Genomic DNA, 17,037 nt, shown 5'->3' with positions numbered 1-17,037 from the left:
CAAAATATTTCATAAAACTTATACTTAATATGAAGCTGTAGGAAAACGCAATTCAATAGGAGTCTAAGAGAACAACTAGACAATATCTAGTAGAATTGGAAGTGTATTTAACCTATGATCAATTTAGCAATATCTAACATAACTGAAAGAATATATAATGTGTGAACAGTTCTACTTTTCCATGTAGAATTGTGTGAAATTCCAGTTCACACAAACCAGTAGTCACAGACAAGGATATATCTGAAACTGAAAAATTGTTAAACCTAAACACTAAAAAATAAGAGGTTTAAATACATCATGGTATGCCCATATAAAAAACTGGATCAAATAAGTGTTTAATTTTGTAGAAAGTAACAGCCCTACATTTAAAGCACAAGCAGTTGACTGCAGAGGAAGATATGAGCAACAGAGAAACACACCATGCATTTCCTTTCTCGACATAGGTAAGCACTTGCCATGGTTATCTGGACTGTCCATCTTGAGGGTCACTCTTCAGTTATGGAAGCATTTTCCGTGTGGGTTCACATCCTGAAGATATTAGGTGTTGTGAATGAGACTTCCTTAGTAAAGGTTAAGAAACAATAGGATAAACAAAGCTAAGCAAATTTTCTTTATTGTAGGCCTCTCAAGTCTTTAATTGTATGATACTGAGCATTTTTTTCTTAGAAGGGGTTTATTATTTAGACGTTCATAAGTGACCACAGAACATTTCCCCAGTACCATTAAATACTACTATTCCCAGAGACATTTTTTTAGATATGTTGGGTTAAGGCACTGGTTATCTATCTGTAGTATTACAGATATGGTACTGTTGTTAATCTCCTTCAGTGTGAAGTTACATAGTGATTGAGTAGGAGGCAGTCTTTTTTCGTAGGAGTTGCATGATATATAAGAGGTGAAATGTTCTGATGGCTATGCATGCATGCTTATTCACTCAGTCATGTTCAACTCTTTACGACCATGTGGACTGTGACCCACCAGGCTCCTCTGTCCATGGAATTCTCCTGGCAAGAATACTGGAGTGGGTTGCAATTCCCTTCTCCAAGGGATCTTCCCAACCCAGAGATTGAATCTGGACCTCCTGCATTGCAAGAAGGTTCTTTACTGTCTGAGGCACCTGGGAAGCTCCATGATGTCTAATGTCTGTATTTATACTCAGACAGTACAGTAAAAAAATGTCAAAAATTATACAAAGCAAATCAAATAAAAGAACATATTAACAATCATTGATTCTAGAGAGGCCATTATATTATTCATCACATTTTTCTTTTATTTTTCCAAATAGACAGTGGTCTTTTCATTGTTAGTTTCTAATTTATCATGGATTTGGAGCAGAAAAAGCAGACAGTAACATGTCTGCTTTATGGATTATAAAAGAAAAAGCATTACAGCACTCCCAGATTTTTCAAAAGCTTTCTCTCTAATCTCCACATTTATCAACTCTAGAGATTTCTTTCTCACATTAGTTTTTGGAAATGACTTCTTAATTTTAGAAGTGAAAGTTTATTTTACTAGACTTTATCCATAATTAATTATTTAAGTAAACAAAATGAAAATCAGTGGACAGTTTTTAAAAATTCCTTATATTCACAGGGTCTTCCTCTCACATGAATTTACTAATATCACTGAAAGTAATAATTATTGAACACATTCTCTTCTAAAGTTCTTTTAAAATTAAAATTTCATCCTTAGAAAAGTATTATTACTGCTAAGTTGCTTCAGTCGTGTCCGACTCTGTGCAACCCCATAGACGGCAGCCCACCAGGCTCCCCCGTCCCTGGGATTCTCCAGGCAAGAACACTGGAGTGGGTTGCCATTTCCTTCAATGCATGAAAGTGAAAAGTGAAAGTGAAGTCGCTCCGTTGTGTCTGACTCTTAGCAACCTCATGGACTGCAGCCCACCAGGCTCCTCAGTCCATGGGATTTTCCAGGCAAGAGTACTGGAGTGGGTTGCCAGTATTATTAGGCAGGTACTATAATCACCACTTTAAAACTGAGGCACAGAGGGGAAGAGTGCCTTGCCAATACCACACAGGCAGCAGTGGAATTATGAGAACTCTAGTAAAAATTTGCCATGGCTAAAGTCTTCTCCCACATCTGTCACACTAACAGAATTATTTTCTGTTGTAATGCTGTATAAAGTGTGGTCCGTGTACTTATGCTGGTCCACGGATTGTTTGCTTCTGGTCTGCAATGAGTTAAGGTACAGACACTGAGAGCAAATATTTATAGAGTTATTCACAGAAAGATGACAGGGCCAATTTATGTCTGTTAAATCCAATAACAAAAAATTGGGGGAACTTCCCTGGTGGTCTAGCAGTTAAGAATCCATAAGCCAATGCAGGGTACATGGGTTCAATCCTGGTGCAGGAAGATTCCACATGCTGTGGGCTAACTAAGCCTATGTGCCACAACTACTAAGCCTGTGCTTTAGAGCCCATGCTCTGTAAGAAGAGAAGTCACTGCAATGAGAAGCCCATGCACCAAAACTAGAAAGAGTAGCCCCCTCTTGCTGCAACTAGAGAAAGCCCTCATGCAACAATGAAGACCCACCACAACCAAAAATAAATATATTTTTTAAAGTAGTAAAATAAACTGGGGGCTTTCGTTGTGTATGTTTGTTTTTCTTTCAGTTTTATTTATCTGGTAATCCAATTTCATTGTGCCTTTAAAAGTACTGGTCAACAACGATTTTTGTGGGGAGGTGGGATCCTTCATCTTGATTTGAGATGTACTGCAGCAGTATCATTCTCCACAGTAAACCAAGACTGGGTGATGCTTCAATTTATTCAGCTCTTTAAATCCATATATGTAGTATAAAACTATTTCTGTTAACTTTTAAGCATGAAGCAAAGGGGATTACCACATGTTCCCTAACAAGTAAAATTTTTAATTATGAATTCTCTGTTGTTATAAAAAGCATTTTCTAAAGGCCACTGTATCCTCTGTAGGGGCTTCCCCGGTAGCTCAGATGGTAAAGAATCCACTTGCAAAGCAGGAGTCGTGGGTCAGGAAGATCCCCTGGAGAGCAAATGGCAACCCACTCCAGTATTCTTACCTGGGAAATCTCATGGACAGAGGAGCCTGGCAGGCTAGTCCATGGGGTCACAAAAGAGTCAGACACAACCTAGCAACCAATCAATATCCTCTTTACATTATGCATAGCAATTCCTCACTAAGGTGATTTCTCTGATGTAAAGTGAGTTGATCACTACGAATAAAAGCCTTCCCACATTCTTTACATTTATAGGGTTTTTCGCCAGTATGAATTCTGTGATGTCGTGTAAGTTCTGATTTAACACTAAAGGCTTTCCCACATTCTTTACATTTATAGGGTTTTTCACCGGTATGAATTGTGTGATGTCGAGTAAGTTCTGCTTGAAGACGGAAGGCACCCCCACATTCTTTACACCCATAAGGTTTCTCACCAGTATGAAGTCTAAAATGTTGAGTAAGATGATACCGGCGACTAAAGGTCTTTCCACATTCCTTACATTCATATGGAATCTCACCAGTGTGAGTTCTTTGATGTAAGGTAAGTTGATAACTACAAATAAAAGCATTCCCACATTTGTCACATATGTAGGGTTTCTCCCCAGTGTGGATTCTGTGATGTTGAGTAAGATGATAGTGCCGACTAAAGGTCTTCCCACATTCGTTACATTCATAAGGTTTCTCACCAGTATGAATTCTCTGATGTTGAGTAAGATGATTGCTACGGATAAAGGCTTTCCCACATTCCTGACATTTATAGGGCTTTTCACCAGTATGAATTCTGTGATGCTGAGTGAGTTCTGTTTGAAAGCGAAAAGCCTTTCCACATTCTTTACATACATAGGGTTTTTCACCGGTATGAATTTTATAATGTTGAGTAAGATTGTAGCGACGACTGAAAATCTTTCCACATTCTTTGCACTCGTAGGTGTTGTCATTGGTGTGAATTCGCTCGTGTGAAATAAGTTGACTGCTATGAATAAAGGCCTTCCCACATTCCTTGCATTCATAGGGTTTTTCACAAGTATGAATTCTGTGATGTCTGGTAAGTTCTGCTTGAAGGCGAAAGGCCTTCCCACATTCTTTACATCCATAGGGTTTCTCACCAGTATGAATTCTGTAATGTTGAGTAAGATGATAGCGACTACTGAAGGTTTTCCCACATTCCTTACATTCATAGGGAATCTCACCAGTATGAACCCTCAGATGTAAAGTCAGCTGATAGCCACAAATAAACGCCTTCCCACAGTCCTTACATTCATAGGGTTTCTCTCCAGTATGAACTCTACAATGCCGAGTCAATTCTGTTTGGAGACGAAAGGTTTTTCCACATTCTTTACATTCGTAGGGTTTCTCACCAGTATGAATTCTATGATGTCGAATAAGTTCTGCATGAAAACTAAAGGACTTATCACAATCTTTACATTCATAGGGTTTATCACCAGTATGAATTTTCTGATGTTGAACAAGGTATGAACCATGACTGAAGGCCTTCCCACAGTCATTACATTTATAAGGTTTTACACTGGTATGAATTTTCTGATGTTGACTAATATGTCGTTGTACCCTAAAGGTCTTTCCACACATTTTACATTCATAAGGCCTCTCACCAGAATGAATTCTTTGATGTTCAGTAAGCTGATAATGAAGTCTAAAGGTCTTTCCACATTCCTTACATTCATAAGGTCTCTTCCCAGCATGAATTGTTTGATGTACTCTAAGGTCTCGAACACGACTAAAGGCCTTCCCACATTCTTTGCACTTATAGGGTTTCACACCAGAATGTATTCTCTGATGTTCAGTAAGGTGATAATGAAGCCTAAAGGTCTTCCCACAATTGTTACATTCATGGGGTCTCTCCCCAGCATGAATTGTCTGATGTACTCTAAGGTCTCCCACACGACAAAAGGCTTTCCCACATTCCTTGCATTTATAGGGTCTCTCACCAGTATGGATTCTTATATGTTGAATAAGGTATGACTGTTGTCTAAAAGCCTTCCTACATTCCTTACATTCATATGATTTCTCTATAGCATGAATTTTCTCATGTAGAGGAAGAGCTACACGTTTCTGGGTTATCATTTGACTAGCACATCTCATTTGATGTCCTTCTTGTCTCTCAAACTCATGCTTACACTGCAAATCATTTCTGAAAATGGTGTCCTCATGGATAGAAGCTTGACTTTTGTCCACTGTCTGCAACTGAAACAAATATATTCCACAAATATCCTTTTCTGGAAATAACTTCTTGGTGAAATACTTAGACTCCAAATCTGGAGGGAAAAAAAGAAGGAAACAAGTGCTGTGATGTGATTTTTCTATGTTGGGGGTAGAATAAGGGATTGCATCTTATAGTTAAAATAAAAGACAAACTAAGAATAACACAGATTAGAAGTTGAGTTTTAGAGCAGAGGTCGGCAAACTTTTTCTGTAAAGAGCCAGATAGTAAAAGTTTTAGCCTTTATAGGACATACAGTCTTTGTGACAATTACCCAGCTTAGCCGTTATAAGCTCGAAGGGAGCCTTAGACGGCATATAATTGAATAAGTGTAGCTATGCTGTAATACTACATGTGGTGTATGGACACAGAAATTTGAATTTCATAAAATTTTTGTTTCACAAAATATTCTTCTTCTGATTTTTTTTCAAACACTAAAAATGTAAAAACCAGTTTTAACCTGTGAGCCATTCAAAAGCAGATGGTGAGCTGTTTGTCTGCTGGATCCTGATTTAAAGAACTCTATGGCAGAAAGTGAAGAGGAACTAAAAAGCCTCTTGATGAAAGTGAAAGAGGAGAGTGAAAAAGTTGGCTTAAAACTCAACATTCAGAAAACATTTGGCAAATCTAATACAGTTATGTAAAGTTTAAAAATAAAATAAAATTAAAAAAAAAAAAAAAAAAAAAAAAAGAAAACAAAGATCATGGCATCTGGTCCCATCACTTCATGGCAAATAGATGGGCAAACAGTGGAAACAGTGTCAGACTTTATTTTTGGGGGCTCCAAAATCACTGCAGATGGTGACTGCAGCCATGAAATTAAAAGACACTTACTCCTTGGAAGAAAAGTTATGACCAACCTAGATAGCATATTGAAAAGCAGAGACATTACTTTGCCAACAAAGGTCCATCTAGTCAAGGCCATGGTTTTTCCAGTGGTCATGTATGGATGTGAGAGTTGGACTGTGAAGAAAGCTGAGCGCTGAAGAATTGATGCTTTTGAACTGTGGTGTTGGAGAAGACTCTTGAGAGTCCCTTGGACTGCAAGGAGATCCAACCAGTCCATTCTAAAGGAGATCAGCCCTGGGATTTCTTTGGAAGGAATGATGCTAAAGCTGAAACTCCAGTACTTTGGCCACCTCATGCAAAGAGTTAACTCATTGGAAAAGACTCTGATGCTGGGAGGGATTGGGGGCAGGAGGAGAAGGGGACGACAGAGGATGAGATGGCTGGATGGCATCACTGACTCGATGGACGTGAGTCTGAGTGAACTCCGGGAGTTGGTGATGGACAGGGAGGCCTGGCGTGCTGCGATTCATGGGGTTGCAAAGAGTCGGACACGACTGAATGACTGAACTGAACTGAAGTTGTAATGCAATTTGAAAGAAGGCAAAAGGCTTCAGAAAATGATGTGATGCTAAAAGAGGGTAAAATAAGTGATTGGATGAACAAATTGAGTCAGTGGTCCCCCTACTTAGGATGAAGGTAGGGGAGTTCTTTATGTATACTGCTTTTTGGGCAACAACCCAAAGGAATGAAAATCTATAGGAACAACTTCTGAATGTCTTTATTTTTAATCTTTTTCATCAGATGATTCTGATGCAGATCACTTTGAGAATCTGTACATAATTTTTTCCCCAAAGGTTTCTCTTTAATCTCTTAGAATAAAATTCAGACAAATTATCACAGATAAAAACATAGCACCACCATATTGCCTTGCTTCTCTGTACAGGTCATCTTCTTTACTACAACATGTAGGAATCTATATCAATGGTACTTAAACTTGGGCACACTCTTGCTTTCAAGTAAGTTGGAAATATGTATAAAATAATTTTATGCAATGGAGAAAAGAATAGAAGTGTAAATATAGAAGAGGACTTGGAAACATAGATTAAGTGGTTGTCAATGGGGAAAAGAGAAGGCAGTTCCCTCTTTGAAATGGGAGGAAAATAGAAGAGAAGTGAAATAAGGAGCATGACAAATGAGGGCAAAGATGAAGTGCCTTTGGGGGCTCATGTTGGGGGATTTTAATGTTTTCCCAGAAATCAGGCCTTTTCCCCTGGGTCTTGGGCCTTTGAAAGGAGCCTTCATCTCAGGGCCATGTGTCTCCCTGACCCAGAGGGTGTGGTGGCTTCCCCCTCGGCTGATCTGCCATCACTCACCTGTGAACCAACTTCCTGTTCCTTCTCTCATTATCATCCAGGGCTCTTTCTCTTGCTCCAATAAAGTAATCATGTCTGGCTTAGGAGTGGAACATCCTGCTCACAAGAAAGAAATGCCACATGACTTACAAGAAACAAAAAGCGTAAGTTCAAAATGACTTAATTTAGACTTGGTTACATTTACATTAAACTTTAGGTCAAAGTGTGTGTGTGTGTGTGTGTGTATGCACTCAGTCCTGTCTGACTCTTTGTGACCCTATGGGCTGTAGCCCCCAGACTCCTCTGTCCATGGAATTTTCTAGGCAAGAATGCCAGAGTGAGTTGCCATTTCCTACTCCGGGGGATCTTTCCCACCCATGGGTCAAATCCACATCTCTTATGCCGCCTGCACCAGCAGGTGGATTCTTTAGCACTGCGCCACCTGGAAAGTCCTATAGGTCAAAATAGCATTTGATAAAATTGAAAAGGCCATTGAAGAATATTCATATTTAGATGGATTCATGGTCATAGGACTAAAGAGGCCAAATAGGGGAGGTAGAAGGTCTGTTCTGCTTTTAAAGGCAGTACAGAAAGGCATTGAGGACACAGACTCTGGAGCCCTATGGTCTGGGTTCAAATACTCTGTCACTCACCAGCTGTTACTCCTTCCATGTGTTATGCTTTTATCAGGGTAAATGGGGCTATTATTACCTTAGAGGACTCTTGTGAGAATTAAATGAATTAATATACATAAGAGCTTGCAAGGATGCCTAGCATGCAGTATTATTTTTGTTGTTGTTTTTATTTTAGTAAAAGAAAAATTTCTTGTTACTGTTTAGTCATTAAGTCATGTCTGACTCTTTTGTGACACCATGGACTATAGCCCGCCAGGCTCCTCTGTCCATGGGATTTTCCAGTCAAGAATATTAGAGTGGGTTGCCATTTCTTTCTCCAGGGGATCTGCCCCATTAGGGATCAAACCCATGTCTCCTGGAACGACAGAAGGATTCTCTACCACTGAGTCACCTGGGAAGCCCAAAAGAAAATATTGTCTTCAAAAATACTTCCAAGTTCTTCCTCAGAATTCTTTCAATAGAAAATGTAAGATTCACAGACTAGAATTTTCAACCACAAAGTAGGTTAAAGAGAATATGTCTCTTCTAGGATGGGATGTGTTTACTTCAATTTTGAATGAACATTATTGGGGACTTCCCTGATGATCCAGTGGTTAGGACTCCGTGCTTTCACTGCAGGGGGTGTGTGTTTGATCCCTGGATGGGGAACGAAGATCCTGCATGCCAAGTGGCACAACTGAAAAAAAAAAAGTAAATGAATATTGTTAATCCATCCAACACTATATAAACTGTAGGGGCTCCTCTGATGATCACGAACACACAAAACCCTGAGACTAGCTAATCTCTCTGCAGGTAGGCCAGACCTGAACACAGAACAGCTCCAGGAATTCTGAGCATGCACATTATATGACACCTGGCTTCTCTGAACATATTACAGGACTCAAACCTAGAAATAATGTAGAATAACAGGCAACTGTAGGAAGGACCAGAGGAAAGAGTGAAGGTCACTGAAGGATGGAGAAGATGGCATTAACCAAGTACCCGTTACCAACCCAACAATACTCAAACCATTCTTTCAAAACAGGGGAAAGCCATTCAGCTGGTGTCTTAAAACAGAGCTCTGAAATTCAACAGTGGATAAAACTGGTATTCCAGAAGGCAGATTGTCAATTATTTGTGCAGATATCCTTACCCAAGGAGACCAGGTTGCTGTAGTTCTCCAACATCACATCCCTGTACAAGGCCCTCTGAACAGGGTCCAGGCACTCCCACTCTTCCTGGGAGAGGTCTATGGCCACATCCCTGAATGACAAGGACATCTGAAATGACAGACCCATGTATTATAAACAATGTTTTAACTGTATTTTCAAAAGGGGAAGACTGCTTTGTAGGAAAGAGGCAATATAACAAGCAGTTAACCTGGCATCAAGCCTGTAACATGTATGAAAGAAAAAGAAAATTAGTAATTTGTAAAATTGAGTGCCTATACACTTTTGAAGAATACAGTTGTTATAAATAGAATGTCCTGTGTATCATGTAATGAATGAATAAAGTTTTCCAGTGAAACAAAATCATATAAATAAGCACACGCCTATCATGTGAATAGTTTAAGTTGTGAATAAATGTGAGTTATGTTCTGTTTTCCTTTCAAAAAATTAAAAGAAAAAATAAGTAATGAATTGTTTTTCCCCCAAATACTCCAAAATCTCTAAGAAAATAGGACTTTACTGACATTTGATTTGGTGCAGTTGGTAATGAATCCGTATGCCAATGCAGGAGACACAAGAAACACGAGTTTGATCCCTGGGTCAGGAAGAGCCTCTGGAGGAGGAAATGGCAACCTACTCGCAGTATTCTTCCCTGGAAAATCCCATGGACAGAGGAACCTGGCACGCTACAGTCCATAAGGTTGCAAAGAATCAGTCATGACTGAGCACAGCACAGAGGCAGACATTTGATTTAATCGATACTCAGGTTCATTATTATGCAAGATAATGTCATAATTTCCCTTGTCACAACAGACGACAAATTCTTTTATTTACTGGCTGGCTATTCATCCATCTTGTGGATATATCGGACTAATCCTTCTGTCATTTTTAGGCATTTAGGTTGGACAAAATGTCTAAGGTCTCCCCCAGTCCCTTTAAAAGTGAAAAGTGAAAGTTGCTTAGTCATGTCTGACTCTTTGTGACCCCACGGACTATACAGTCTATGGAATTCTCCAGGCCAAAGTACTGGAATGGGTAGCCTTTCCCTTTTCCAGGGGATCTTCCCAACCCAGGGATCAAACCTAGGTCTCCCACATCGCAGGCGGATTCTTTACCAGCTGAGCCACAAAGGAAGCCCTAGTGTTTCTTTCTAAAGCCCAGTCCCTTTAGCCTTTCTTCATTCCCCATTAGGGATCTGGGAAGGTCTTCCCACCTGCTACCACCACCATCCACCAGGAACGCTTATTTGGATCCTAAGCTGAAGGATGCTGATGTAGGATGGTCCACAATGACACTGATGTCACTAGAGACCCGCACACCCTCCTCAAGCACAAAACTGACTTCTGTCCTGTTATTTATCCCTCTGGGGACCCCCTGGACAGACCCTTGAGATTCCAACATGCAAGCCTCAATCACACTCCAACCTAGTCCTATAAACCTCTTACAAGATGAGATCTGATGTGCAAAAAAATCAACACTAAATTCCATCTTATCAACCTGAAACACTCAGGTCTGTGGAGTCTAATGGACCATCATCTCTGTGTCATGGAATCATGACTCTAACGAGAGAAGTTCAAAGATTTCCCTCAAGCAACTTCACCCAATGGTCCTGAGAAAGACAGTCCTTGGAGAGATGATGAAATAGGTGAACACTGGAGAGAGAAATGAGGGGCAAAGAAGAAGGTCACTAAGTTGTGTGGCTCCATCCTTCACTGAGATCAGAGTGATTGAGGGCAACTTGAGCAATAGTGCTGTCTCAGGAAGGAAGTTTCAGGATAATAAATGTGATCACATGAATTAAAAACCACAACATCTCAAGGAGGAGAAACGTGAACTTACATGGGCCATGGTTGTAGAAGTGCAAGAACTTGGTAGTCCTCTCTGGGCCTCCTCCACTAGAAAAGCACAGAATCCAGAGAAGCCAGAACTGGGGGAGGAATAAGAGACTCTGAGACCAGCCGTGTCTCAAAGGAATCCCAAAATGACTTAGTTAATACGATCCTGTTTTGCCTTCTTTGTATTTCTATCCCCATAATACCCCACATACAAATCAGAAGAGAAAAGAGGGAGCCTAAATGAAGCCAAACCTTCCCTATACCACAGGGAACAAGCTGCACAAGTCTGGATACAAGGCAGGGGCTTCCTGCATGAAGCCAGACCAGGCACTCCAGCAGAAGGGTCTCCAGGGACTTCCCTGGTGGTCCAGTGGCTAAGACGCCGAGCTCCCAATGCAGGGGGCCAGGGTTCAATCCCTGGTCATCGAACTAGATTCACATACTGCAGCTAAATATCCCACACGCTGCAACGAAGATGGACGATCCCACGTGTAGCAACTAAGACCCAGCACAGCTAAGGAAAGAAAGAAAAAATGGGTCTTCAGTCCACCCAAATTTCCGATGATATTGATCTGTATCTATTCCATTAGTCTCACTTTGAATCTAACATCATTAGAAGCAAAACTGTAAGATATGAAGTTGTGTTATTCAATACAAGAGCCACATATGGCTATTTAAATCAAATCAAATTTAAGTAAAATTAAAAGTTCACTGCTTCAGCTGCACCAGCCACATTTCGAGTGCTTGAGAGCCTCATATGGCTAGTAGCTACCATACTGGAGAATGTAAATATAGAACATATCCATCTTTGCAGAAAGTTCTACTGGACAGAGCTGGTATGAATCACACAGCCTAAATTTCATTTTTCACCACCGAGTTCCCCTAAACTCAGAATAAACTAGTCAAAAGCTGACAGAGGTTGCTACAGAAATACTATCTCCTTTCTACGAACTCCCAAGAAATGTGACCTGAGTATCTCTAGAGGCTTTATTACCTCCTTGTTGTCTAGTTGCTTAGTCGTGTCCAACTCTTTTCAACCCCATGGACTGTAGCCCACCAGGCTCCTCTGTTCATGGGATTCCCCAGGCAAGAATACTGGAATGGGTTGCCATTTCCTTCTCCTGGGGATCTTCCCAAGCCAGGGATCAAACGCACATCTTTTGCATTTCAGGCAGATTGTTTACCACTGAGCCACCAGGGAAGCCCTTATTACCTCCTATCTCATGCTTATTCTGTCTATTTTGACTTTATATTATTTGCCATATTATAAGAAACTTAAGGATAGTGACTGTGTTTCAATGCTTGTATTCCTCTAACTACTATCATAAGATTCAGCATCCTGTGAGCCCTAATGTCTGTTATTCAACCACAATTCCATTTTTAGGCAATTTTTCTTAGCACACTAAGATACATGTGCAAGATGTTTATCATATAACAACTTAGAATAACCAACTGTTAGAAAAATAAATAGCTACAGGAGGCAACAGGTTGAATAAATTATGGTCAGTTTTTTACCCCGCTTTGAACTTTTTATTTTGCTTTGGGGTATAGCTGATTAACAATGTTATAATAGTTTCAGGTGAACAGTGAAGGGACTCAGCCATACATATACATAGATCCCTTCTATCCCAAAGCCCCTCCCATCCAGGCTGCCACATAACATTGAGTAGAGTTCTATATACAGTGGGTCCTTGTTTGTTATCCATTTTAAATATAAAATTATGGTCAGTTTTGATGGCACACTACAACAGACTGGTTCCAAATAGGAAAAGGACTACGTCAAGGCTGTATATTGTCACCCTGCTTATTTAACTTCTATGCAGAGTACATCATGAGAAACGCTGGGCTGGAAGAAGCACAAGCTGTAATCAAGATTGCCGGGAGAAATATCAATAACCTCAGATATGCAGATGACACCACCCTTATGGCAGAAAGTGAAGAGGAACTCAAAAGCCTCTTGATGAAAGTGAAAGAGGAGAGTGAAAAAGTTGGCATAAAACTCAACATTCAGAAAACAAAGATCATGGCATCTGATCCCATCACTTCATGGGAAATAGATGGGGAAACAGTGGAAACAGTGTCAGACTTTATTTTTCTGGGCTCCAAAATCACTACAGATGGTGACTGCAGCCATGAAATTAAAAGACGCTTACTCCTTGGAAGGAAAATTACGACCAGCCTAGATAGCATATTAAAAAGCAGAGACATTACTTTGCTAACAAAGGTCCATCTAGTCAAGGCTATGGTTTTTCCAGTAGTCATGTATGGATGTGAGAGTTGGACTGTGAAGAAGGCTGAGCACCGAAGAATTGATGCTTTACAACTGTGGTGTTGGAGAAGACTCTTGAGAGTCCCTTGGACTGCAAGGAGATCCAACCAGTCCATTCTAAAGGAGATCAGCCCTGGGATTTCTTTGGAAGGAATGATGCTAAAGCTGAAACTCCAGTACTTTGGCCACCTCATGCGAAGAGTTGACTCATTGGAAAAGACTCTGATGCTGGGAGGGATTGGGGGCAGGAGGAGAAGGGGACAACAGAGGATGAGATGGCTGGATGGCATCACTGACTCAATGGACGTGAGTTTGAGTGAACTCCGGGAGTTGGTGATGGACAGGGAGGCCTGGCGTGCTGCAGTTCATGGGGTCACAAAGAGTTGGACACAACTGAGCGACTGAACTGAACTGAAGGCCCCTATTAATACCGATTATACTGGTCCATATTTAATGTTGGAGAAGGATATTCATGATGAATTACTGACTGATACAGGCAAATTAAACAAGTATTGGAAATTCTCTGAGTGTCCAGTGGTTGGGGCTCTGTGCTTTCACTGCTTAGGGCCTAGGTTCGATACCTGGTGGGGAAACAGATACTGCAAGCCGAGTGGTGCAGCCAGGAAAAAAAAAAGGTATGTAAAATTAAGGGAGAGATTATAATGTCATTCATAACACAGACTCTGTTGTTGACTTTCAGAATGTAAGTCCTAATCTGACAGCTGCCAACTTCTCAGTTAGTTTATTGACAAACTAGGGATAAGAACAGTACCAATCTCCTACAGTTGTCATGAAGATTGGGATATTACATAGCATTTAGTGACATGTAATTGCTAAATAAAAGTTAGATGGTATTGGTATGAAATTATTTTCTACTTTCTGCTTTTATAGTAAAATTTGAGTCTCATGCCCACTTTTTTTTATAATGATATTTTACATATTCTAGAGGCAAGGCTTAAAAGTGCTAAGCAGATCTCTCCTCATCCTTGCTGCTACAAAAGAAGAGACACCATTCTTCAACATAAAGCTGATAAAGAGAACCTAATAAGGCATTAAATGGAGAATGTTAATAAGAGGTTCAATCTTACTCTCCTGCCCTACGTAAAGATTTACATTAATATTTATAGTTGTTACCATTTTATTCTGTTTTCTACTATTATAAACCTGTGTTCCAAAATGTTGTTTGCATTTAAAGATACTTGGACTAGAGAGGTTATTACTGTGTCCTGTTAAAGCAACTTAACTTTTTTAATATTTATTTATTTAGGCTGTGCTGGGTCTTAGTTGCAGCATGTGGGATCTAGTTCCCTAACCAGAGATTGAACCTGGGCTCCCTGAATCGAGAGCATGGAGTCTTAGCCACTGGATCACCAGCAAAGTCCCAAAAGCAACCAAAGAAGTTTAATCCTGAAGGGCTATCTTATTTGATAAATTGTGCCAATAATTATTCAGTTGATTTATATAATACAAATTTGGAGGTATAAATACTTGGAAAGTTTATGAAGCTTCACTGACATGTTCCTCTTCTTTCTATATTCATGGAGATATAAGAAACCTCTGCTTTGGTAGAACTACTTTTTCCAAATAAGAGTTGTGGAATCTGTGTCCTTTGAATGTTCCATTAGAACAGTTTCTGTTCTGCACACACACGCACACACACACACACACACACACACATACAGGTTCACAGAAAAAAAATTTTGCTAAAATAAACCTCCCCAAAATATTAATCATGATGCCAGGGCTATTTTAACTTCCTTTTTTACAAGTCCCTCATGTAATATAACTGAATAACTTTTTGAAAAAAATAAGTATCAATTCCATAATATTAAGTATAAAACAAATCTATATCCAATTAAAAATATTTGAAAATCTTGGAAGCAAATCTGTTTAATATATGTGGGAATAGTAAGGGAATCAGTATGATCATTATAAATAAAGACTAATAACTCTTGGGAGAAGGCAATGGCAACCCACTCCAGTACTCTTGCCTGGAAAATCCCATGGACAGAGGAGCCTGGTAGGCTGCAGTCCATGGGGTCGCTAAGAGTCGGACACGACTGAGCGACTTCACTTTCACTTTTCACTTTCATGCATTGGAGAAGGAAATGGCAACCCACTCCAGTGTTCTTGCCTGGAGAATCCCAGGGATGGGGGAGTCTGGTGGGCTGCCATCTATGGGGTCACACAGAGTTGGAAACGACTGAAGTGACTTAGCAGCAGCAGCAACAACTCTTGAAGATTCTTCTTCAATACAATAAGACCTTTTCACAGACAAAATTCTCCTCTGAATGAACATACCAGGTGAGGGGCATCTGCAGACTAAATAAGAAAATGTGGGCAAAGCAGACAGTGTTTGGTTTGTTTCCCCTTTCTCTACTGAATAACCAATTGAAATATCACTTTGGATATAACCCTTATAAAATATCTCTGAATCCCAATAATAGTAAATGAAATTCATATAAAATTTAAAATTTGAGTATTATTGTACATCACAATGAATATTACTTTACTCATATGCACATTTTTTTTTCTTTTGACAAACTTTTTATAAGCAAATCTCAACCCATCGATTCCCTGGAAAAAAATCCTACACATGATGACACAGATTTCCATCACATTCCTGCTCTAAACACCTTAAAAAGCAGATGCCCATGTCACTGACACCAATCAGACCACCTCTGATCTTACCTCACTTTTAAACTGAGGTTCTGCAGGACAGCAATGATGTGATTCCACTTAAATATTCATCTCATTTGCTTTATTAAGAAAAGTTGTAACTTTAGACTCCAGGATATATATTTACTATTACAAAAAGTGAATGAGAGGGTGACCCATCTGTATGGCCCCTCATTTATTGGGAAGGAAGAATAGGCCTAGAATAGGCCACTGACATTTCAGGAAAAGAAAAGCAAATGTTTCTGTGTACTAAAAACAAAAATGCATTTACAAACAAAGAGAAAGTAGAAGCTCACCTGATCTGCACTTTTAGATGGGGAAAATTTTTTCCTTTCTCTTCAGGATCCTTTTTGCGAAGACTGGCAGGACGGGGGAAGAAGGAAATCATGAGACACCAAGCCTTTCTTAGAGCACAGCCAGATGGGTAATGTCCCCTCAAGGGCCACATCAGCTCTACCTCATGCCTGTGACCAGATGGGAGCCTGTCTTTGACATGATAGCCGACTCCTAGCATCAGAGGTAAGGGGATGCTGTGGTTCTGAAAAATGCAGCAGCACCCACATTGCCTCCAAGTAAGGACCCCTCTCACCATTTCCTCCCAGGAATCTGTTTCGGAGACACTTTTAGCTCTAAAAGCCCCATCCCAAGCCCAGGACTGTGCCTTCTTGCTAGGAACCTTCATCCTGGGGTTCAATCTTGGACTTTTCTCTTGGGGACATAGCTCTGTGCAGACACCAGGGCTGAGGGGAGGGAGGGGAAGGCAGCAAGAGCGTGGGTCAGTCACACTCGTCACTGACCAGTATCAGACTGACAACCGCACCCACCGACAGGAGGCCTGACTGTCCTGCACACACACACACACACACGCACACACACACGCACACACACGCACACACTCACAGTCACACAATCCCTTTCCTCTTCTGCCCGCACAGGCCTGAGGCTGCAGGCAGAAAAGTCTCCCTGGGGTCCTCACTTTGGGCGGCATCTCCATCCCCACTCCGGACAAATCCTGCTCCTCCTCACCTAGCACCAACTTCTCCCCCGGCTTCTACAAGCTCACCTGCGGTGGCTGGGCTACCCAGAAAGCACGGTTGGTAGCCCTTGGGGTGGAAGTT

At 40.5% G+C, this 17,037-nt stretch overlaps 1 protein-coding gene and 1 long non-coding RNA gene across 9 annotated transcripts in view; one reads left to right on the top strand and one right to left on the bottom strand.

Annotated features, from left to right (window-relative positions):
- The window catches only part of LOC129632589 (uncharacterized), a 35,009-nt gene extending 31,651 nt beyond the window's left edge, over nucleotides 1–3,358 (top strand). Inside the window, exon 4 of the long non-coding RNA XR_008704596.1 lies at nucleotides 3,335–3,358. This is a non-coding gene — a long non-coding RNA (uncharacterized LOC129632589). The remainder of the gene's footprint in view (nucleotides 1–3,334) is intronic.
- Nucleotides 1,872–17,026, bottom strand: LOC129632584 (zinc finger protein 546). 8 transcript variants are annotated; one of them, XM_055554364.1, is made up of 6 exons: nucleotides 16,983–17,026; nucleotides 16,216–16,278; nucleotides 10,976–11,063; nucleotides 9,121–9,247; nucleotides 7,375–7,470; nucleotides 1,872–5,267 (listed from the first exon to the last, which is right to left on the bottom strand). In XM_055554364.1, exons 3-6 carry the CDS (start codon nucleotides 10,982–10,984, stop codon nucleotides 3,151–3,153), a joined length of 2,349 nt encoding a protein of 782 aa, XP_055410339.1. In that variant the 5' UTR covers nucleotides 10,985–11,063; nucleotides 16,216–16,278; nucleotides 16,983–17,026; the 3' UTR covers nucleotides 1,872–3,150. The 8 variants fall into 8 exon arrangements, with proteins under 8 accessions (XP_055410339.1, XP_055410338.1, XP_055410340.1 ...); XM_055554363.1 differs by having other exon boundaries at nucleotides 16,946–16,987; XM_055554365.1 differs by lacking the exon at nucleotides 16,983–17,026 and adding an exon at nucleotides 16,896–16,968.
- Nucleotides 17,027–17,037: the final 11 nt, after the last annotated feature.

The sequence above is a fragment of the Bubalus kerabau genome, chromosome 17, assembly GCF_029407905.1.
Source record: "Bubalus kerabau isolate K-KA32 ecotype Philippines breed swamp buffalo chromosome 17, PCC_UOA_SB_1v2, whole genome shotgun sequence".
In the NCBI taxonomy this organism is placed as follows: Eukaryota; Metazoa; Chordata; class Mammalia; order Artiodactyla; family Bovidae; genus Bubalus; species Bubalus kerabau.
The sequence above is the reverse complement of the archived record's forward strand: the minus strand, read 5'-3'. Positions and strand labels throughout refer to the sequence as shown.

Coding starts and splice junctions, on each gene's coding strand:
- LOC129632584 (XM_055554362.1), bottom strand. CDS start 16,367: ATGTGGCCCTTGAGGGGACATTACCCATCTGGCTGTGCTCTAAGAAAG. Junction 11,064..16,215: donor CATCTAAAAGTGCAGATCAG/GTGAGCTTCTAC, acceptor TTCCTCCCCCAG/TTCTGGCTTCTCTGGATTCT. Junction 7,471..9,120: donor CAGCAACCTGGTCTCCTTGG/GTAAGGATATCT, acceptor TCTTGTGAGCAG/GATGTTCCACTCCTAAGCCA.